General features: G+C 49.1%; 1 protein-coding gene across 1 annotated transcript in view; it reads right to left on the bottom strand.

Moving 5' to 3' along the window:
• The window catches only part of PTPN2 (protein tyrosine phosphatase non-receptor type 2), a 1,450,306-nt gene that overhangs the window by 674,040 nt on the left and 753,087 nt on the right, over positions 1 to 23,179 (bottom strand). The window contains exon 5 of the mRNA XM_069620828.1: positions 7,911 to 8,048. Within this exon, the coding sequence (XP_069476929.1) occupies positions 7,911 to 8,048 (138 nt within the window). The remainder of the gene's footprint in view (positions 1 to 7,910; positions 8,049 to 23,179) is intronic.

The raw sequence follows: 23,179 nt of genomic DNA, 5'->3' as shown, positions 1-23,179 counted from the left end.
ACCTCGCTGCAGGAGACGGAAGGCATACATACCGGCCAGTTTCTGTGGTACCAAAGAACTCGTGCTGTGGCCCGACGCAAATAGGACCCCTGGCTGATGGAACCAGACACAGACCCACTCCTCCTCACCTTGATGTACAACTTGGGAGAGGGCGGTAAACCCGTTTCGCAAATATATGGCCACCTGATCGACATGCCAAATCCTCGGAGCATGGAAATGAAAAGCAAATGGGAGGAGGATATAGGCCGGGAAATGACTGAAGGGGAGTGGAACAGAGCTCTCACATTCCCCGAAACGGTGTCCAGAAACCATAGATATAGGCAGATTCAGTTGAACATACTACACAGAACTTACCTGACCCCGTGCCGCATAGCCACCTTCAATCCCCAGGCACAACCGACCTGCAACTGGTGCAATGGGGAAAGAGCAGATCTGATCCACATGTTATGGGAATGCCCCAGGACAAGGGCTCTGTGGGACAGGGTCCAACAAACTTGCGAAAAAGCAGGCCTGAGTAAATATAATTGGACACCCGGCGAGTGCCTCTTAGGAACCTACCCCAGACCAGCCAAACTCAAGCATGCAACAAGGCTCATGGACATTTCGTGCATACTGGCCAAAAGAACCATAGCAATGGCCTGGAAGAAACCCATGGGCCCTCAGTTCAAACTATGGCACAAAGAGACTGAACGGTGGGTGCTGGCCGAGACCGTGGCATGGGAGGACTGTGTGGCCAGATCCACGGATGACTCTAGTATGTCACTCGAGGCATGGAAGGAACTCACCAGACACATGTTCCACCCCTCGGATGATGGGCCCCCCTGAATCGGAACTTAATACAGACCCATGTGAGACCGGTCATAAAGCCAGCGGCAGCGGAGGTACGGCAGAGGACAGAGACCTTGCGTTAGCCTTTCCCCTATTGTAGTTGCCGGATTGTTACCCTTCGCTCCCACCCTCCCCACGAAACAGTTAACGATATATGAAACGGACAGAATATGGAGACAGTTATGGTTGTTTTGTTTTTGTATTTGTAATTTTTTTACGTTAAGTTAAACATATGTTTATAACTATTTGAGATTGGCTCCATTGTACACAACTTGTTTGATATTATTGAAAAATGCCAATAAATAAATTTGAAAATAAAACTCAAACTACACTCCAATTTGGGTACCAGGAAGGGAGGGGCAGAGGAGCGATGGCATTTACCAAGGAGGATCTACACACAGCACTAGCCAAACTTAAAGGGGAAATCACAGACATTGTCAAGGCAGAGGCCACCAGTATTAAGGAAGAACTCTCGCAGGAGACTATGGTGAATCAGAGAGACATTGAAGCGCTTGGGGGCAGAGTGATGGAAGTGGAGGGCCATATCATGGATATGGTTGTAAAGGTGCCTAAACCGGCGCAGCAGGCACAAACTGCAGAAGAGAGGATGCGAACCTTGGAGGAGAAATGCAAAGATCTGAAAAAAAGATCACTGAGGGACAATATCCGGATCAAAGACCTTAAGCGGTAGAATGCTCAGATTTGGAGGGTTGTATTCGAGAGATGTTCGCAGGCCTCACAGAAGGAGAGCAAGGGCAAGGGCTGAATATTGAAAGAGCGCTTAGAGTGGGAAGGCAAAGAGCGGAGTAAGGGGCCTGGGAAGTCCTGGTCAAAATGCTCAATTTTAAAGCCAAATCAAGAATTATGAGTGCGGCCAGGGGAATAGAGAAAATACACTTGAGGGGGAGCAACATCCAATTGTACGATGACTTATCAAAATTGACACTAGCAAGGAGGAGGTTGCTAAAGCCACTTATGGAAGAGCTCAATAGGAGGAAGCTGGGGTATAGGTGGCTCTTCCCGGTGGGACTTCAGTTTCGGATGGGCAATGAAGAAAAAACTGTCTCGGGTAGAAAAGGGGCTGAGGGCACTGGGTTTGAGTCCTCATGAGTCCCAAAGGGAGGAGGTGGAGAAACATACTGAAGGGACCCCAGGAACGCAGCAAGGTGGCCTCCAATGGTGGAGCTCAAATAAAGGGACAGACACACCTATCTGGGGCCAAGGCCCTTTCTAGTTACAAGCCTCATCAGGCAGATTGAGGGAGTAGGGGTGGATGCAGAGGGGGTGGGGGGACAATGAGGAGGGTGAGGGGGGAGCTGCTCATTGTTTGCAAATGGGGGACACGTCCAGAACCTGGATGGGCGATCCAGGGTTAGTTGTGGTTCGGTTATATGGTATAGTTGCAAAGGGGGCTCAGTCTGGGAGGGGAATGCTTCGGAAGAGTCGGGATTGTGTGTGATTAAAAGGGCAATGCATATGTTACAATCATGGAATGTCAGCGGACTGAACAGTCTGAGTAAGGTGGTGACGGTGCTGCGGGAGATTAGGAAAAGGGGGGCAGGGATAGTTTGTTTACAGTAGCAGAGAATACCCGGTGCAATATCACACTGTGGCAGGGTTCAAGATAGCGGGGGTGTCTATCCTGTGGCACAAATCAGTGAAGTTGGAAGAGGTCATGGTAAAGAGGGACCCTGGGGGCAGATTTGTGATGGAGGAAGGGAGGTTTGGAGGTCAAATGTGTACTTAGGTCTCAGTGTATGCGCCTAATCAGGGGCAGGAATGATTTCTCGAGATGTGTTTGGACGAATCGGGCAAGTTTGGAGAGGGCGACCTTTTGGTGGCGGGGGATTATAACTTGGCCATGGACTCTAGTATGGACTGCAGGAGGGGGATGAGGGGGCACGCAACAGGAATAATGGCCAAAAAATTAAGTGGGAGAATTGAGGAAGCAGGTATCCAGGACATATGGCAAAAACACCATCCGCGAGGTAAGGCTTACTCCTTTTATTCCAACGTCCACAGATTGATTATATTCTGGCAACGCAGAGGGTAGGGAGGGTCACCACGAGGGTGGATATAGGTAGCGTAACTTTGTTGGATCAAGCACCAGTTACACTGCAGAGGGAGGATTGCAGAGAGGACAAAGGATGGAAGCTAGATGCGTACCTCCTCAGGGATAAAGGGATATGGATGCAGGTGGAAGCTGAAATAAGCAGGTATATGGGGGGAGGAAAGGGAGGGAAAGGGGACTATGGGGGAAAAGTGGCACTAATTCAAGAGCCGGATCAAGTACCTCCTGATAGGAGCACCCGAAGAACTGAGGGGAACTAGACGGGGGGCAGAAGTGCAGCTAGAAAAGGAGATCAAGAGATTGGAGGCAGCCCACAAGGCAAAAGGGACTAACAAAGTCACTAGGCAGCTGGCTCATGGGAGGGGACAGCTCAAACACCTTATCGGCAGATCGGTGGGGAGTAGTCTACTGAAGTGCAGGTAGACATTTTATGAGCACAGGAATAAGGTTGGGACAGTTGTAGCAAGGCAGCTGAGGGCCAAAGAACAGAGAGCCTTTATCGCAAACCTGGAGGACAAGGGGTTGGGGGGAGACTAGTGGGAACGGAAGAGGGCAAGAGAACGATCATGGAGGAGTTATTTGCTAATCTCTACAGGGAGGAACCCTGCCACACTGAGGGGAAGCAGGCATACCTGCCAGGGTGGACGGGACCATGACTGACTGGTGCCCAAACAAGAGTAGCTAAAGGAGCCGATAACGTGGGAGGAGGTGCAGCGCGCATGCTAGACGCCAAAAAGGTGCTTGACTGTGTACATTGGGGCTTTATGACTTAAAGGTTAAACAGGGTGGGTCAGCATATTTTGAGGATGTTCCAGGCAAATTACCAATCCCCTAAGGCAAGGATCAAAGTGAAGGGTGGGCTGACGAAGCAATTTCCGACTAGCCGGGTAACTAAGCAGGGGTGTCCACTTTCTCCTGTGCTTTTTGCATTAGAGATGGAGCCGTTCGAACACTGAATAAGGGAAATTGTGCATGTGCATGGGGTCAGGTAGGCAAACTTGCACCAGAAAATCGGGATATTCGCTGAGGATGTGGTTCTTATGGTTACGAAGCCAGAACGCTTGCAGCCGCCGATAATGGAAGAAATCGGGGCTTTTTCCACAGTTTCTGGATTTTAAGTAAACTACTCAAAGTATGAGAGATACTTAACATGTCAGTGGGAAAGGAGGGACGTGAGCGACAAGTAGCAAATATCTTGTTCAGATGGACGGAAGGTACCTGGGAATCAATGTGATACCAACCATAAATCAAATAGTCGTGGCAAATTACCCTCTTCTGGCGTGACAAATTAAAGCAGCCCTGGCAAGGTGGAAGGGGCTGTTTATTTCATAGTTAGGAAGGATAGACATTGTGAAGATGAATATTCTTCACAGTCTGCTCTATCTATTTCAGGCGATCCCTCTGCCAGTGCCGGGGGGATACACGAGGACAAAGTACTTCATCTGGAATGGGGAAGAAATCCTGGATAGGGAGGAAGATTTTATTTTGAAATAAACAGAGGGGGGAGGGGGGGCTGGGGTGGGCTGTCTGGTGCCCAAACAAGGAGACAATAACGTGGGAGGAGGTGCAGTGTGCGTAATCTGGTGAAATATCAGGCGGCACAAGTGAGCCTTAGCGGAATAGGAGGAGGGAGTATAACAGAAAGCATTGGGTGGTTATGGAACAGGCAGTTGCGGGAGAAAATCTTTTGAAGATTCCCTAGATGAGAAGGGATGGTAGACCAAGAGGGCTGATGGAGAACCAAAGGGGGGAGGGGGGATGTTACAAGATGTTACATCGATGGAATTCAGCTTCACAAAATGTACACCTCTAATTTCCAACTGTGCTGGGGGCAATATGGGAGGAGGGAACGACAGAGCTTCAGCACTTCAGGCAAGTCGAGAATTGGCGAGATGCTAAGGTTTGACAGAGCTGGATGGAGCTTTAGCGCTCCTAAACATAATGTCGGAAGGAGAACTTCAATTAAGGGGGGGGGGGGGGGGGGGGGAGTACAGGAACACTATGTGCAAACCTGTTAATGAGAGCTGTAGGGTCAAGCAATAAAGGCAAAGGGAGGCATTGTCCATCATACAGTGGTATGACATGATTTGAGACGCTAAGTATGGAAAAAATGATGGCAATAGTACGAGGTATGAGATTCGGCATGGTGTGGTCACCCTTTTTTAGTTATGCCCTGAAAGACTATACCCGTTTCTATATCACGATAAGACTAAGGATTCTTGGCATTCTCCCGGAAAAGGTAGACGAAAACAGGCAGACAGTATATGGATAATGGAACAACTAGACTAGAGCAAGGGGGTGGGGGCAAAGGGGGGGAGCTGTGTTGGTATATTTGGTACAGTTACTGCTGATCAATTCATTTGTGTATCAATTACCATTGCAGAAGAGTTGTGAGATTGAATACACTGCTGAAGTTGCTTTTGATTTTATTTGCAAATAAAGATTTGGCTAAAAAAAAAAAGCTCTCCGAAAGCTTAATCTGTATATCAATCAATATTAATTGCCGACTACGTGGCAATGAGTTTCACCAATCTTCTGTGCTTTCTCAAGCCAGTGGTTAAGACTTTGACCTAATAAATATTGACGTTGCGGATACCCAATTGGTAGTTGACATGGTTAAGATGGTGAGGGAGAGAGAAAAAAATATATATTTAATGGAAACAAAAATAAAGAGAAATCATTAGTCAATTGTTTATGATGGCACCAAGAAATATACATGTGTGACAGTTACAAATATGAAAGTCAGACCCTAATCTTGTTGCCATTTCATTTCAGGTGTAGCCTAAAGATGCCAAGTACTTGAATTCCACTCAAATCGTGCTTTTAAGAAAGTCATCAGAAACACTGACGTTTACTTGTATCCATGTTCACATAATCCAGCTAGAAAAAATGAATAAGAAAATCCTACATTAGAACCATTAATTCACCCTAATTAATTGGTCCAGTAACATAACCGGTTAACTGCCGATATATTATGAAACTAGCTGTTCCTGTTCTTACATATGCCGTTCTAGCATATCTTAAAGGTCAATAATTCATAAGGTCACTTCTGTCCCCGTACATAAAAAAAAAATAAAAATATCGGAATTACCACTAAACGCTTCCAGGAAGGAGGCGTAGGTCCCTGTGGCTTATTAATGGTCACTGAAAAGGTTAAAAGTATCAGATAGAATGAGAGGTATGCACAATATAATAAAAGTATCTAAGTTCCATCGATCACACAGGCCTCTGTGATGTGTCTTTGTAGATGCAGAATTGTCAATCTTATTCCATTGCAGAGTCCCTGTGATGGCATAAGGTTGCGTAGTAGCATAATTACAGCACCTGCTTTCCATTTTAGCTTGTGAGGAGGCATTCAATCCAACTGGTTTTTGCTCTTTAGAGACTGAAACATTGAGACGGTTATTGACTGTTGATTGACACTGGAACCGCTGTGCCCTATGTGAATAGAAGTGGGGGTGGAAAGAAGTAACTACAGAAGCTGAGGCTGACATGAACGGCGTGCAGGAGAGGCTAACCAAAGGAAGCTTACTGCTTGAGGGCTCAAAGCAGTGAGAGCCAATGCGCAGCAGAGGAGGGCAAAGCAAAAGCTTACTGGCTTAGGGAAGCACGGCGAATCAGCGAACCGAAGAAGACGGAGAAGGGAAGACACAAGAAACACCGAAGCTGTCCGGTAAACCCAGAGAAAGCAAACCTGTTACCGGAGAGTGTGTAGGTGAATGCTGTGTGGTGTTAAACACCATTGAAGAAGTTGATGCAGATGCAAACAATACTAGAAAAGGGTCGGTGAGCCAACGTTGAAACAGGAATTTGCTTAAGTGCGAACAGTGCTGGAAAAGGGTTGAGGACCCATATCCGAAGGAAGAAGTGAAAGAAGAAACAAACTAATGAGAAAGGGTCAGTGACCCAATATTTAGAAAAGATTGTTTCTTGGATGACAAAGAAAGTAGTTGTGAAATAGTGTGACATCCTGGCAGGGTAGTAACCCAGGAGTGGGAAGGGAAGCAAACCTGAAGTTGGCAAGTGTCAAATCAATGCATAAAGGGGAAGAATTTTGGTTCAGTGAGAAAGGAGTAAATACTCTGGCAGGAGAGTACACCAGGGACATCAAAAGGGGCAATCAGTGGAGAACGGTAGAGTGATACCATCAGAAATGAAGTGGAAGATACTGATTGTGAAGAACTGGAACAATTAAGAGGGATTGCGTGAACGTTCAAGGGAAGGGTAATCCCCTTGCAATTGTGAAGTAAAACCTTGAGAATAACACTGGAACTGTGATAAAGTGACTTGTTAAAACCACCAGAAGGAACATAGGTGAATGGCGAACTCTAAAAGAAGGCTACAAATGCACAGTCTATAGAAATTCCCCTGTGCACATTATATTAAGTGTAGAGTGTAAGGGAGAGATTAGGGTTTTTGGACACAGGATGGAGGACGCACTTAACATCCTAACACAGACGTTCCCTAGTTTTGTTGAGGCAGGGAAACCCCTCTTAGTTTAGGGATGGATAGGATCTCCCCCAACCCTCTTATTGGTTTGAGAAATAAAGGTCTATAGCAAACAACAAACATGCCACTATGTCAGAGTCTTACTCTTGATCCCTTACACCTTTACTCAAAGCAATAAAGGAATGGAAGTAATGTGATTTGGAAAGATAAATATGCTCTGAGAAACTAGAGTCTATACACTTGTGGAACATTATCTGTTACTGCAGTTGTACTTACCTGCTCCTATGACTCAAATGATGGCCAAAAAAGTATACATGCTACTTGCTAGTTTGTCACATTCACACCATATGGATAAAGGGAATTTGTGTTCATCCATGAGTTTTTTTAAATCCTAGGACTGACAGTACATGAAACAGAAGAACTAACCCATTTTTTAATTGTGGGCTGCAAGTAAATAACCATTTGTAACAATTTAAAGATTGAATCCATGGAGAAAATATATCAATGTGTATTACTCCAATAAGATCAGTACAGTTACAATTTGCTAAAAATGTTTGCTTACATTGATATTGTGTATCTGGAGTCGCCGAACAGTATAATAGGATTTGATTTCTTCAGATAATAGTTTCACGCTAAGTCCTGTTTCTCGAAAATGCATAACTTCCTCTTCATGTAATGGCCAGTACTGTTCACATTTTACCTATTTTGCAAAATAAGAAAAAAATATGCAAATAAGGAGAAATTATTTTCATGCCGATTTTAATTCCTAGTCAAAGGCCCCTGTCTTAACCTGGTTGGGATATGCCTATACCACCAGACAGACCTAGACAACATAATTAAAGCATTTGCTTTCTCCTTACGACTTATAAAACGGAGGCCCACCTCCCACAAACAAGCCCCAGCCCTATAAATAGAGCAACACCACACCGGTTTCATAAGTTTTCCCCATATAATTAAAGGTTGGAGTCTGGCATATGGCTTGCAGGGAAGGAAGGGTGGCTGTTGTGAAGGAAGGAGCGCAGACTTATTTTTCACATTGTCTTTCATCCTGCTCTTTGTCCTTTTCAACCCGCTTGACAAGTAGAGTAAACAGACAATGGGTTGCCGTGTATGCTGACCAGGGTGAAAAGGTTGCACATAGCGTTTTGATCAAAGAGGCTTTCTTTTGGAGGAAGCATCTAAGGAGTCTGGAGGCACAGCAGCTGAGCTACTGGATATGTTAACCATGTGTTAACAAGTGGAAGGGTTCCAATCGAACAAAATGGAGTAAGATAGCAAAGGTCCAGAATAGGTCTGGGCCCACCCATTCCTTTTAGGACTGGAAATGATCAGGAGTATATTCCATGTCCCCATTGATGTTCCAGCACCAGCTAATTTGTGCCGAGTTGAACAAATCTTTGGATCCCCGAAGAGGTCCAGGAAAATAACTGCATTTGAGGGGGGATATGGGTGAGGAGGTAGGAGAGATTGTAGGACTGGGGGTAGATCAGGGGAAAAACCTTCACTGATTATCTCAAGAACCCAAGGGTCCAGAGTTATTGGAGTTGGCAATGTGACGCAACTTTTCAATTTATTGTGGATGAATGCTCCTTTGTGAAAAGAGGGGCAGGCACACCCTTCTACAAGTCAATCAACATTTTTTAGAGAAATACTGGGCAAAATGAGTTGCAGGTATTGCTCTATGGTGAAACATGCGCTTCTGCAAAAGTCTGCTTCCCAATATTGGCTTAGCCATCTGCTTGACCTTAAAGCAATTTAAAGCGTGAAGTTTGGTAGAAAATCTTTGAAAGGACAATGTAGATCTGGAGGAGAGCAACTGCGCAGCTACTACCCCAATCTTCATTTTCTGTAAGGCTCCGACTGTTGAAGGTGCAAAAAGGGCCTTGCTATCAAAGATTAGGTCCATAACTTTGTCCTGGCTGTGTGCCTCATCAGGCATGTCACCTCAAATCAACAGCCAAGTAAAAACTCTGCCAGAATATGATGGTCTAGCTAGGGCAGAATACAGTTAGCGAGGGATTCAGGACACTAAGTTGCCTGTTCAGCACCAGTACACCCAGTGCCTGAAAGGCTTGTTTCTTAAGTTAGCGCACCCTTCTGAGTTACCTTCAGGACTTTATTAGTCTTTATCAGGTTGGCCGATACCATGGGTCTCTGGTCAGGGAACTGTGAGATTTCCCAGCATGAAGTGCCAAACAAGTGACATTAATTTGAAATTTCAAGGCCCCAGAAAATGGTTGATGATTTTCAGACATGCACGAAAGGCACTAGTTATTTAAGAACCTCTCCCTACCCATCACCAACAGCATGCAAACTGCAATATGCAATACCTCTTTCTGGAACCAGCTGGAGTCTTGCCTTGGAGAAACCTGTGCCACAGTTAAAACCACACATCCTCATTGAATGGAAACTTCAGATGCCCACCACACACACACACTCAAGAGTGGTTCAAATGCAGGGAAATGTTTTCCAGAGCAAAGGGGACAATGCACAGAGAGCAAGGAGTACACAAAAAAGGAGCAAGGCGCAGCGGATGGCGAATCTCTATTTCTAGAAGGAGGCACTTTGTGCAAGGGCACATTTGAAAAGCCTTAAACAAATCTTTTAGGAGTGCTTTCCAGAGCTAGTCAGTTGAGCAGGCACAGCCCAACCAGACTGGGAAGGAATGAGGGCAGGATAAAAAAAAACGAACACACCAATATATAAAAGTATGTGTGTTTTAGATTCCTACAATATTGGCGCTTTACACATGTTTTACTTCTAGGAAGGATTCCTATATTCTGTTTAGTCCTATTGGGAATGAGCAACCGACTAAAGACAAGCTGGACACTTCGGCACTAAGCCTTCCAGAAGCACTACTCATTGCATATATTCATCATTGGCTATACGCCACAACAACCCAATTCACAGGAACATATTAATTTAATTTTACCTTGATAAAGACCCTTGAGTGTTCGAAACACGTGTCGGCACCCACAGTGATGATAAAGCCCTAATGGCTCTAACCTATAACAAGTGGACTATACATCTCATCGCTATAGGACTAAACAGAATAAGGGAACTGTATGTGAAAACACATTGTGGCAAAGTCGAGAAACTGGCAAGGGAAAGCCAATTGAGTGTGAACTATCAAACAGATTCAGAAGAACCTGCGTGGGCTAGAGAGGCTAGGGTCCCTGGTTGCATGACCTGTAATGGGTGGACCGTGTGGTCCGACAACTGCAACTAGACTGGGGAAACCCTGTTTGTGAAAGCCAACTAGGTTGCTGTAGTGACACAATCTGAATGAACTGTTAAGAAACTAGAATAAGTATAAAGTTGATTTGGAACCGTTTTTTAATATTGAGAAACTGAGACCAAGTACAAGTTGGCAAGCCGAAGTGTTGGGGAAGGGAAACCTGAGAATTTATGAACTTTGGTGCTGTCTTCAGGACAGGAACCCCAAGACCCTTTTTGGAACTGTATTGTCTTGAATTTGGGGAAGGGAACCCCAAGAATGTGTGGAACTGGAGCTGAAAAAAAAAAGCCAGGAGCTGGAAGCTCAGAACCTTATTTGGAATACTGTTTGGTTTGTTATTGACATCCCTACACATTGTTTATATTTAGTCATGAGGACAATTATAGGTTTTGGACACAGACTGAAGTTGAACTTTCTGACTCAGACTTTCCTTCTTTTTTTTTAGGTAGGGAAATCCCATCGTAGTATTGGGCAAGTTAGGCCTTCAACCATCCTGACATTTGAGTTAATACATCATTTCTGTTTGAACTTTTAATCTGTTGTCTGTGTCTTGCTTCATGATGCCTTCACAGTAGGTCGAATCACAGCCATCAAGCAGAGAGGGTTGCAGTCATTTTCAAGGGGCACACACATATTTTGACACTCATTTAGCAGCACAGATAAGTGAACAAATGTGCAAGATGACTAGGGCAGATTTCAGGTAGACACGAGGAAATGTAGAAGAAAGGTCCAGAGGTGAAAAATCAATGAGGAGTTGAGCGTTTCACTGGACAAATTGTTAGGATACCATGCTAAATGACACCAGATCTACACAAGGCTTAGTTAATGTAGATGTCATATCAGTTTTGCAGACATACCAGAGAATGTTAGGAGCTTTAACAAGCCTATAGACACTGTCATCAAAAGAAGACTTTGTATCCAAACTGAACATTGGGCCAGCAAATGCACATACAGGTGGGTAGGCATTTGAAATCGCTCTTGCAATAGGCATTTGGGGGACAAGGAGAGGAATGCCTGCTCTCATGTTACTCATTTTTCAATTTGGTGTACATATGCCCTGGGAGAGCAGAAGCAAAGGGAATTGTGGGTAGTGTTGGCCTCTTCTGTGGCTTTCTTTTATAACAGATATGCCCTTAGTAGAGGAAATAGGAGGAATAATGTTTTAAGAAAGACAAACTATGCAATTCCACCATTGGAACAAAAGGAGGTTTTAACACAATCGAAAAGGGGTCTTGTGTTATAGAAGGTCACAGGCAAAGACCAAGCTTTAAGCCACTATTAAAAAATTAAAAGTATGCGTTTTAGCTAACATTATTTTACCAGTAAAGCAAGCAGGGTGGCTATCCAAATTTGTGTTCCTATTTATTTGAAGAACAGGGATGTCAATTTCTAACACAAATTATTTACAGTAACACATTAACAAATGGCAGAGGCATTCCCTGGAAGAGTGCCTGTGCAACAGGACAAAGACCATTACAAGTGATGAGACCTTCTATGAGGACGTAAAAAAAGTGGGGCACAGCAAAGTGAAAGAATTAAGAAAGTGACTTACTAAGGTCGCATTCACTTGGAGGCCAAATGCTGCAAAATAAGGGAATAGTTTCTTACCTGTAACTCCATTTCTCCAGCATTGGTATCTTTCATGGATTCACATGCTTAGAATATTCCCCGTCGTCAGGCTGGGAATCCCCGGTACATTATATAGACCCTTTCCCGTAGGAAAACTTTTTCGACGCTTATGCGTCCTATCCACCTCGTTTTGTATCATGCGTGCCCGCGCCGTCAGGACGCCATGATATAAATACAGGACCCGCCCCCGCGCTCCCTCAGATTTCGGCCCCCAAAGTAGTGGGGGAACCAGTTTGCATGCCCAGGGGAGGCAGGCGGGCGCATGTGAATCCATGAAAGATACCAATGCTGGAGAAATGGAGTTACAGGTAAGAAACTATTCCCTTCTCCAGCATTGGATCTTTCATGGATTCAGATGCTTAGAATAGATTACATAGCAGTACCATCCCGAAAAGAGGAGGCCTGCATGCAAACTCACATACTTTCCTCACAATGCCCGTTCCCTATGGTCGTGTACCCATCAGCAATTGTTAACATAGAAAACGAACAATATTCAATCATAATTGCAACAAGATCTAACCCCTCAACCGGGGCGTACCTTATTGGAATAGGTGTCGAAGCACCGCCTGTCCCATCCGAGTATCTTCGGCATGTTGTTGTGACAGGGAGTAATGGCGGGTAAAAGTGTGTGTAGCCGCCCTGCAGATGTCCCCCAGAGGGACTCCAGACCACAGCGCCGTCGACGATGCCGCCGCTCTAGTTGAATGAGCTCTTGGGCGTCGCAGAAGAGGCTTCCCAGCCTTGGAATGGCAGTACGAAATGGTAGACGATACCCATCTTGACAGTCCTTGCTTTGAAATGGCTTTGCCTTTAGCACCCAAACCATAGGCCACGAACAATTGCCTCGTTTTCCTGAAAGGTTGCGTGCGATGAAGATAAAACTTGAGAGCCCTTTTCACGTCTAATGTGTGTAACGTGCGCTCCGCTCCCAAGCATGGCTCAGGAAAAAACGTAGGTAAGACAATAGAGGAATGTTTATGGAACACTGAAGGAGCTTTCGGTATGAACTGTGGGTTAGTGGCAAGGACCACCTTGTTCTTGAAAAATCTTAAGTATGGTGGGTCTACCATTAGAGCTTGGATTTCCGAAATACGTCGGGCTGAAGTGATGGCCACCAGGAAGGCCAATTTCCACGACAAAAACTTTAGAGATGATGATGACATTGGTTCAAAAGGAGGTTTCATAAGAGACGCTAACACCAGATTGAGGCTCCACACCGGAGGAAATCTCTTCTCGGGAGGGAAACTCCTAAACAAACCTTTAAGGAAGTGCTTAATCAGGCGGTCGCTGAATAATGGTGCGGAATGTCGTTGACGTGTAAACCTGGAGATGGCGGCCAGGTGTACTTTTATCGACGACACCGATAAGCCCTTTTGAGCTAAGAACAGCAAGTATGGAAGGAGCTGTTCCGGCGTAATCGACTGCGGAACCAAACCTGGTTGATCCACACACCACTGACAGAAACTCCTCCATTTGTACGAGTATGAAGTGTTTGTGGAAGGTGCTCTTGCCGCTTGCAGAATACGACGACACTCCTCCGGAATCGTTAGCTGACCAAATTCAGCGAAGTCAGGAGCCAGGCCGTCAACTTGAGGCTGTCCGGGTCGTGATGCCAAACGATACCCTCCTGTCGAGACAGAAGGTTGGGGATCTTCCTGAACCTTATTGGCTCCGCCGCCGCTATGTGCAGCAGGTCTGAAAACCACACCTGTCTGGCCCAATACGGGGCCACCAGAATCACCCGACATGGGTACTTGAGGATCCATTGCAACGTCCTCCGGATAAGAGGAAATGGAGGGAATGCGTAGAGGAATTTGTTCGTCCATGGGAAGGAGAACGCATCCCCCAGTGAGCCCTGCTGAGGCCATCTGCTTGCATACTGCGGGCATTTCCTGTTGTCCTTCGTCGCGAACAGATCGATGGAAGGATGTCCCCACTTCTTGAATACATGTTGTAGTTGCTGGTCGTTCAGCACCCATTCGTGAACTTCGTTCATTTCCCTGCTGAGGGCATCGGCCTCCACATTTCTCACACCTGGCAGGTGGAACGCCAAGATTAGCATATTGTGTTGCAGGGCCCAATGCCAGATTTTCTGTGCCTCCATCGACAGGGACCTGGAACGTGTTCCTCCTTGTTTCCTTAGGTAAAACATTGTAGTCGTGTTGTCCGTCATGACACGCACCACAGAGTTTCTCAATTGAGGAAGAAAAGATTTCAGAGCCCACCGCACTGCTCTCAGTTCTAGCAGGTTGATATGCAGGGAGGACTCTTGTAACGACCACCGGCCTTGTACCTGTAACGTATCCAGATGAGCTCCCCATCCGCTCAGCGATGCATCCGTCACCACCGTCTTCTGGAACTCCGGTTCCACCAGAGGCATTCCTTTTGTTAAATGAGTAGAAACTCTCCACCAACAGAGTGCTTGTACCAGTTGTTCGTCGATGACCAGTCTGTCGGACCAGCGACCTTGGCTCTGCGCCCAACGGTCCACTAGAAATTCCTGGCAAGGCCTCATAAACAGACGGCAGTTGTTTATCAACGGAATGCAGGATGACATGGTCCCTAGCAGGGACATGTATTTGCGCACCGACACCCTGGTACCGCATCTCCATTCCGACGCCTTGCTTTGTAGCTTCTGTATTCTTTCGCTGGATGGTCTTACAAGGCTTGTGTGCGTATGAAACTCCGCTCCTAGAAAGACCAAGGTCCTCGAAGGCTCTACAGAGGACTTGCTGAAGTTTATCGCGAAGCCCAGTTCCTGTAAGAGGGACATCGTGGCCCCCAGACTGTTTTGTGTTTGTTCCATGGACGAACCTCTGACCAGCCAGTCGTCTAGATAGGGATAGACATGGTGACCGTCCTTCCTTAAATGGGCCGCTATAGGGGCCAAACACTTGGTGAACGTCCTGGGGGAGGACTTGAGACCGAACGGGAGGACCTTGAACTGAAAATGCTTTCGCCCGACGACGAACCTTAAATATCTCCTGTGTCGTGGACGTATTGGGATATGAAAATATGCGTCCTGAAGGTCTAGCGACGACAGATAATCCATGGGTTGCACTGACCTGATAACCTCCTGGAGCTTTAGCATTTTGAATTTTGAGCTCTTTAGCCATTTGTTGTGTACCCTCAGGTCGAGAATGGGCCTCCATTTTCCATTTGGCTTCTTGACAACGCAGAACCGGGAATAAACCCCTTGTCCTTCCTGTGCCACAGGAACCCGTTCTACCGCTCCTTTTTGCAGCATAAGCGCCACCTCTTGTCTTAGAACTCGAAGGTGGGGCTGGGCCGAAAACACTGGCGGAAGACTTGGAGGCTTGTTTTTGAATTGCAGCGCATGACCCATGCGAATCGTGTCCAGAACCCATCGATCTGTGGTGATGCATTTCCATTGGTCGATATGAGAGACTCGACCCCCCAGGACGTTCCGAAGGCCGTCATTGGTTGCTGGTTTGCTTGTCCTTCGTCGACGAGGGACCCGAGCCGCGTCGTCTGGAGGCTTGATAATCTCTGCCTCTTGTATTGGACTTCAGGTCTGAAAGTAGTACATTTGAGCCACGCTTGTCGACGTAGTACTACGCCATGATTGATTTGTTTGAAACCAGACTCTGCTAGGTCCACCGCAATATTAATTGCGTGGTTCGAGGCCTCCTCACCATCTCGTACTAGCAACATGGCTGCTTTTCGATGTTCTTCCGGCAGATGTTCTAGGATAGGGGCTAGTTTATGCCACATCTCCCTATCGTTTCGTGATACAATCGCCAAGGAGTTGGCTGCTCTTACCGTCGTGGCGCCGACTGAGAGCACCTTTTTTCCAAAGGCGTCCTGCCTCCTGGCCTCGCTTTCTGGTGGGGTTGAACCTTTTTGCTGTACTCTGGCCTTCCTAGGCGCTGCCGCCGATACCACAGAGTCTGACAGAGGCTGTGATGTTAGACATTTTGGAGTGGACTCCGGAGCTTTAAACTTTTTCTCAATACGCCCCTTAATAGCCGGTTCCGAGAACGGATGACGCATCGTCTTGAGGCCTTCTTGCCACACGTGGTCCAGGATTGGGATGGCAAATACCGATTTCCTCCTTTGACCCATGTGATCAAAAAGAAAACAGTCTTTCTTTTGCTCCTCAGGAATTAAGCCGAACTCGGAACACGCTTTTCCCATCATTGCATGGAAGGCTCCCACATCATCCGGAGGAGATGGTTGTGCCTGGCTCCTCGTAGACTCTACCTCTACATCCGAATTCCATGTTGGGTCTCTCGACGGTGACAGGGAAATGTCCGACCCTGAGTCACCTCGTATAGAATCGGACTCCGATAGCTCACCCTCCTCCTGCGCTCGAGGACGATCCTTCGCCACCTGGGAGGCCGACGGGCTTTTGGTCGTCGAGCGAGCTGCTTGAGCTTGTTCGTCGACGGAAGGTGCAGAAAATATCAACGATGAAGTGCCAGGCTGAGGGATCTGCGTATCCAGACGCTGCAGGAGCTTCTGAAGTGTATTAAGCACATCCAGAGACAAAACCGTCTGGGGGGTCAGCAACGTTGAGGATAGAGGGACCACACCCCCACTCGCACTCGTCGTCGACGTATTGGAAGGCCGTAAGCCCAAGTCCGACGGCTGCATAACCATGCCACATTCTCCTTCCACCGACGACGCCGACAAGGCCGTGTCTGGCTGCAGTAGGACCTCAGGGGGGGCCGGGACACAAACCTCTGGCTGCCAGGCCATAGATTGAGTCACCGTCGACGAAGGAATCCCCACCGCTGCTGCCTGAATAGTAATAGGCATCGTCAGCGACACCGGGGTCGACGAGCAAGTAGCCGGCACTGAGCCTTTAGACTTCGTAGCTGATTTCGTTGCCGACTTCCCTGCTGAAGAGTCTCGACTCACGGAAGACCTAGGACGGTCCCCTGAGGAGGATTTTGATACCGCTTGCCTCTCCGTCTTAGAGGATGAGGAGGAGGAGGACTTTTTGTGTGATGAGGAAGACCCAGCATGCTTCCCCGTATGCTTGTCCGCAGGGCGTTTTTCGACAGGCCGCACCTTCTTCGAGGGAGGTTCCGACTTGCGCCTGGAGGCCGTGGAGCCAACTTCTGATGCCGGATAGGCACCCGCTCCGTCGTTAAGCCAGTCGACCAACCTTCTTTTCCGGTCTTTAAGGGTTTTTTGGGAGAAACCCTGGCATATCTCGCATGTATCCGCCGTGTGGTGCGGGTGGAGACAGTAGATACAATCCATGTGGGCATCACCTTCATAGACTTTTTTGAGTCCACATGTCGCACAAGGACGAAATAAAGCTTTTCCGGACATATTTTTTCCAGAATGTAACGTCGCCGAAGCGAAAATACAACCTAATTTCGACTAGCAGTAACCACGAGGATCCCACTACTTTGAAAGACGGTTGAAATCTGAGGGAGCGGGTCCTGTATTTATATCATGGCGTCCTGACGGCGCGGGCACGCATGATACAAAACGAGGTGGATAGGACGCATAAGCGTCGAAAAAGTTTTCCTACGGGAAAGGGTCTATATAATGTACCGGGGATTCCCAGCCTGACGACGGGGAATATTCTAAGCATGTGAATCCATGAAAGATCCAATGCTGGAGAAAGGAGTACTGTACAAATGCACAAAATAACAATATCGCCTGCCACTGGAGGGAGCGGTGGGATCAGATGGGAGGGAGAGGGTTGAGCTCCTGCTTTGGTCAGTAGGTAAAGTTTAAGCCATGCTTTGAAGGGATCCTCTTTCGGACAGGATTGGATTGTGATGGACAGTGGGTTTCAATAGAGCGGGGAAAGTAGGGAGAAAGAACGAAAAGCAAAGAGGCACAGGAGTGTCTGGGACAGTCTGAGTGCCGAGGATGAGCGGAGGAAACGAGATGGTGAGGAAGGAACAAGTTACTTACCTGTAACTGTTTTTCTCCAGCACGGGTCTGGCATGGATTCACATGCTCATGAATATTCCCCGTCAGGCTGTGAATCCTCGGTAAAGAAAATCAGTATCAGTTTTGTTTCTGATCTGTCTTTCTTAGTAGTAACCAATCACTGGTCTCTGGGTCATACTGCCCCCAGCCAATGACTGCCCTCCTCCCCAAGCCCCACCCCTGGCAGCCATCCTCAGATTTGGTAGCACGTAAAGTGGCAGTATGACCAAGTGAAGAGCTGCAGAGGGGTAGGAGGGAGGGTTCGCATGTGAATCCATGCCAGACCCATGCTGGAGAACAACAGTTACAAGTAAGTAACTTGTTCCTTTTCCAGCATGGGGTCTGGCAAGGATTCACATGCTCATGAATATAAGAATACATAGCAGTATACACATGCACAACCACGGGAGGTGGCAAGGCTCAACATTAAGCATTACATAAACTCAACATTAAGCAACTCTTACCTCCTCACCAGGCCCACCTACAGGTGAACAGGTTGCGCAGCACTGCTTGGCCGGCCCTGGACTCCTCCCTGGAATCCTGGTCGACGCAGTATAATTTCGTGAATGTGTGCGTCGACCTCCACGTAGCAGCCCTGCAGATGTCCAGCAGGGGCACACCAGACAAGAACGCCGTAGTAGCAGCGATCGCTCTGGTCGAATGGGCTCTCGGACGGCCAGGCAACGGTCTGTTTGACAACCGATGACAGTGCATGATGCAGCCGGAGAGCCATCTGGAAATGGAAGCCTTCGAGAGGGCCTTCCCTTGATTCACAGGTCCAAAGTACACAAAAAGCTGTGATGTCTTCCGAAAAGTCTTCGTGCGGTCCACGTAGAACTTCAGCGCTCTAGCTACATCCAGCGAGTGCAAAGTCCTCTCGGCGGGCGACGAAGGGGGCGGGAAGAAAACTGGCAACACCAAGGGCTCGTTGAGGTGGAAGTCCGACGGCACCTTCGGCATGAAGGTGGGGTGCATCCTCAGCACCACCCTCATCTTCTGGAAAGTCAAGTATGGAGGCTTGCAGGATAGGGCCTGAAACTCTCCCACTCGTCATGCGGAGGTGATGGCCCCAAGGAACGCTGTTTTCCATGACAGAAATTTCAATGTTACCGAATGCAGAGGCTCGAATGACGGCCCCATGAGCCTGGTCAGCACCACGTTGAGCTCCCACGCCGAGGGTCGGAGCCTTCACAGGCGGGAACGATCGGAACAGTCCCTTCATAAATTCCTTCACCAGACAATGAGACCACAGGGATGACCGTCCCGTAGTTCTGGTGTAACGTGAAATTGCTGCAAGATGGATCTTGATGGAAGCGTGAGCTAGCCCCGCGTAGGCCAGCGACAGCAGGTACGGCAGCACTTGAGGGGCCGTAATTCGCAGAGGGTCAATCTTCTGTGCACGGCACCAGACAGAGAACCTCTTCCACTTGTGTCCGTAGCACTTTAGAGTAGAGTACGCCCTGGCCTTTGCAAGCTCCTCCTTGCAGTCCGCCGGGATATCGTATCCTCCAAACTCTAGTGCTGCAGGAGCCAGGCCTGCAAGTTCAGAGACTCCGGGTCGTGATGGAGGATGTCGCCTCCTTCTCTGGAGAGAAGATCTGCATCCGTCGACAGTCTGACTGGGAGGGACGCTGACAAGTCCAGAAGGTCCGGGAACCAGTTCTGTCTCGGCCACGCCGGTGCGACAAGGATCGTCCTGCACCGGGACCTCTTGAGTTGGTTAATGAGTCGGAGCAGCAACGGCAACAGAGGGAACGCATATAGGAACAGGCCATCCCAGGGGAACGAGAAAGCATCGGCCATGCTCCTCGGCTGGGGAAACCTGCTGGCGAACCTCTGGCACTTTGAGTTCGTCGCCGTCGCAAACAGGTCGATCTGGGGTTTGCCCCATCGTTGGAAAAGTCGATCCACCTGATCCTGACGCAGCTCTCACTCGTGGCACAAGCGCAGCTCCCTGCTGAGTGAGTCGGCGATGACGTTCTTTGTTCCTGCTGGATGGAACGGCACCAGAAACATTCCCTGGGCGACGGCCCAATGCCACAGATCCTGGGCCTCTGTGGACAGGGCTGGAGATCTGGTGCCTCCCTCCTTCCGGATGTAGAACATCGTGGTGGTGTTGTCGGTGAAGATCCTCACCACAAACGACCTGAGGGTCCAGAACACTGCTCCGGGATGTTGATGTGGAGTGACCTCTCCTCCTGGAGCCAAAGGCCTCTCGCGTGCAGATCTCCGGTGTGCGCTCCCCATCCCTCCAGAGAGGCGTTCATCGTCACCGTCTCCTGATGTACCAGGGTCTGAAAGTCCTTGCCAGTTGCGAGATGCACACGGGTGGCGGAAAACCTCATTGAGCGGGATCCTGTCTTTGAAGCTGCCCGTTGCTTGTATCCAACGGGCGTCGAGGAACTCTTGTAGAGGGCGCATCCGTAGCCTACACAGGTGCACCAGGTAGATGCATGAGGACATCATTCCGAGCAGGGACTTGATGGATCTCACCCTGGCCACGCCCATGCGCTTGGCCCAAGATGGCCTTCGTCCTCTCCTCCAACGGCGAGGCCAATCCCGCCACTGTATCGAGCTTGGCTCCCAGAAACAGTGCGACCTGCGACGGGACCAGGTGGGATTTCGAGTAGTTGATGGAGAAGCCGAGATCCGTGAGAAGTTGGACGGTCTCCGCCGTGTGTTCGACGGCGAGTTCTCTTGTCCTTGCACGGATGAGCCAATCGTCCAGGTAGGGGTAGACGTGGATCCCCCACAGGTGCAGCCGCGCCGCCGCTGGTGCGAGGCACTTGGTAAACACCCTGGGTGCCGACTTCAGCCCGAATGGCAGGGCCTTGAATTGGTAGTGCCACCCTTGGACTACAAATCTGAGAAACTTTCGGTGTCCTTTTAGAATGGGGATGTGGAAGTAAGCATCCTCCAAGTCCAGCGACGATAGAAAGTCGCCCTCCTCCAGCGGTCCCAGCACGTGCTGGAGGGTGACCATCCTGAACTTGTGTGCCTTGATGTATTTGTTCAGCTGCCGCAGGTCCATGATGGGGCGCCAACCGCCTGTCTTCTTTCTGACAAGGAAGTACCTCGAGTATACTCTGGAGCCCCAGAGCCTCTTCGGGACGATCACAATGGCACCCTTCATGAGCATCGCCCTTACTTCTAACAGCAGTTGAGGGACATGATTTTCCTTCCTGGCCATGGGAGGAATGTGGGGGCACTTTCTTTGAAATTCGAAAGTATGCCCGAGGGCCAGGCCATACAGCACCCAACGGTCAGTGGAGATGGACTCCCACACGCTGACGAACTTCGCCAGCCGGCCTCCCACCGGAGTGCTCCGGTGGGGGCCCGACGCTACGGCCGGTTCAGTCCTGCTTGGAGGCGGCCAAGGTCCTCCCGACTTGCTGTGTCCTCTGTAGGCCTCCTGTGACGAGGAGCGGGCCGCCTGGCGGTACGTCGAGGAGCCGCCGCCGGATCCCCTGGAGGCACCTTGTCTGCCTCCGGCGTTACGAAAGGGCGGCCGTTGTTGCTGCAAAACTCCCAAGGCCCGAGCCGTCTCTGTGTCGGTCTTGATGGCCTGAAGTGACTCATCCACTGTTTTTCCAAACCGGTTGATCCCATCGAAAGGCATGTCCAAAACTCTGGTTTGCACGTCCTGGCGGAAATCAGTTGCCTTGAGCCATCCCCGCCGAACTGGCGGAATCCGTTATCAGCGATATCCGTGGCCATCGTTATGGCGTGGTCCGACGCCACCTCACCTTCCTCTAGGATCTCCAGGGCCTCTGACCTCTTGTCATCCGGTAGGAAGTCCAGTAGGGGAGCGATCTTATACCACAGCTCCCTGTCGTAGCGGGCCACAATCGCTAGGGCGTTGGCCGCCTTAATTGTCGTCGCCGCAGACGAGATGACTCGTCGTCCCATGGCGTCCAGCTTCTTTCCCTCGCCGTCAGGTGGGGAGGTCGAAGTTGAGGATGATGCCCCCGCCGCCACCTTCTTGGCCACCGCCGAGACGACCGAATCCAGGGTCGGCTGTGCCCCAAGGCACAAAGGGGCGGAATCGGGGACCTGGTACTTCTTCTCGTACCGATCCCTCTTGGCAGTTGTAGTGGACGGGTTCTTCAGGAGAGCCAATCCCTCCTCCCAGATATCGTCAATCAATGGTACCACGAGGACCGTCTTTCTCTTGGCCTTCGCGCCACTGATAGAGGAAACTTTCCTTCTGTTCCTAGGGCAGAGCTGAAAAAGCTCGGATTCCCTGGCAATCATAGCGTGGAAGGAGCCAATTTCGTCGGGCGGGGAGGCCCGAGGGGGTGGTGATGGAAGGCCCATCCTGTCGTCACCACTGTCGTCATCCATCCCCGTCGTGGCCGTATCTGTTCCCGTGTCATCCCTAGGATCAGGGGAAGGAGACGAAGGCTGAGGGGGCCGCGAGGGCTGGAAAGGCGGGCGAGGGCAGGGGGGTGAACTCTCCTCCGCTTGTTTGGAGGGCTTCCCGACGGGCCCGGTTCTGCTGGGTCGTCCGTTGTGGTGAGGGGCAACCTTGTCCTTATCTCTGTGCATAAGGTTTGGATTGCCATCAAAATGGCCGCCGAGTTGTCTTGAGGCTCGGGCACTGGTTGCGACGGGCACGATGGTTGCTCCTCCTCTACGGGAGCTTCTACGGGAGCCTCGTCGGCGCCACCATCGCTCTCTTGGTCCGCCTCCTCGGGGTTCCTCCCGTGGGATCGGACCTCCTCGAACCTCTTGTTGAGGCCTTTCACGACTTCAACCAGCTCCTCCTTGAACATGCGGTAAAAATCTGAGGATGGCTGCCAGGGGCGGGGCTTAGGGAGAGGACAGTCATTGGCTGGGGCCAGTGATTTGTTACTACTAAGAACGACAGATCAGAAACAAAACTGATACTGATTTGTTCTTTACCGAGGATTCCGAGCCTGACGACGGGGAATATTCATGAGCATGTGAATCCATGCCAGACCCCATGCTGGAAACCAGCAATACAGTCAGCCAGGTAAGCAAGACCATTGATAGCTTTGTAGACTAGGAGAAGGAACTTGAAA

The sequence above is a fragment of the Ambystoma mexicanum genome, chromosome 5q (assembly GCF_040938575.1).
Source record: "Ambystoma mexicanum isolate Mex_15411 chromosome 5q, UKY_AmexF1_1, whole genome shotgun sequence".
Classification (NCBI taxonomy): Eukaryota; Metazoa; Chordata; class Amphibia; order Caudata; family Ambystomatidae; genus Ambystoma; species Ambystoma mexicanum.
Note: the sequence above shows the minus strand (reverse complement) of the source record. Positions and strands in the feature narration are given on the sequence as shown.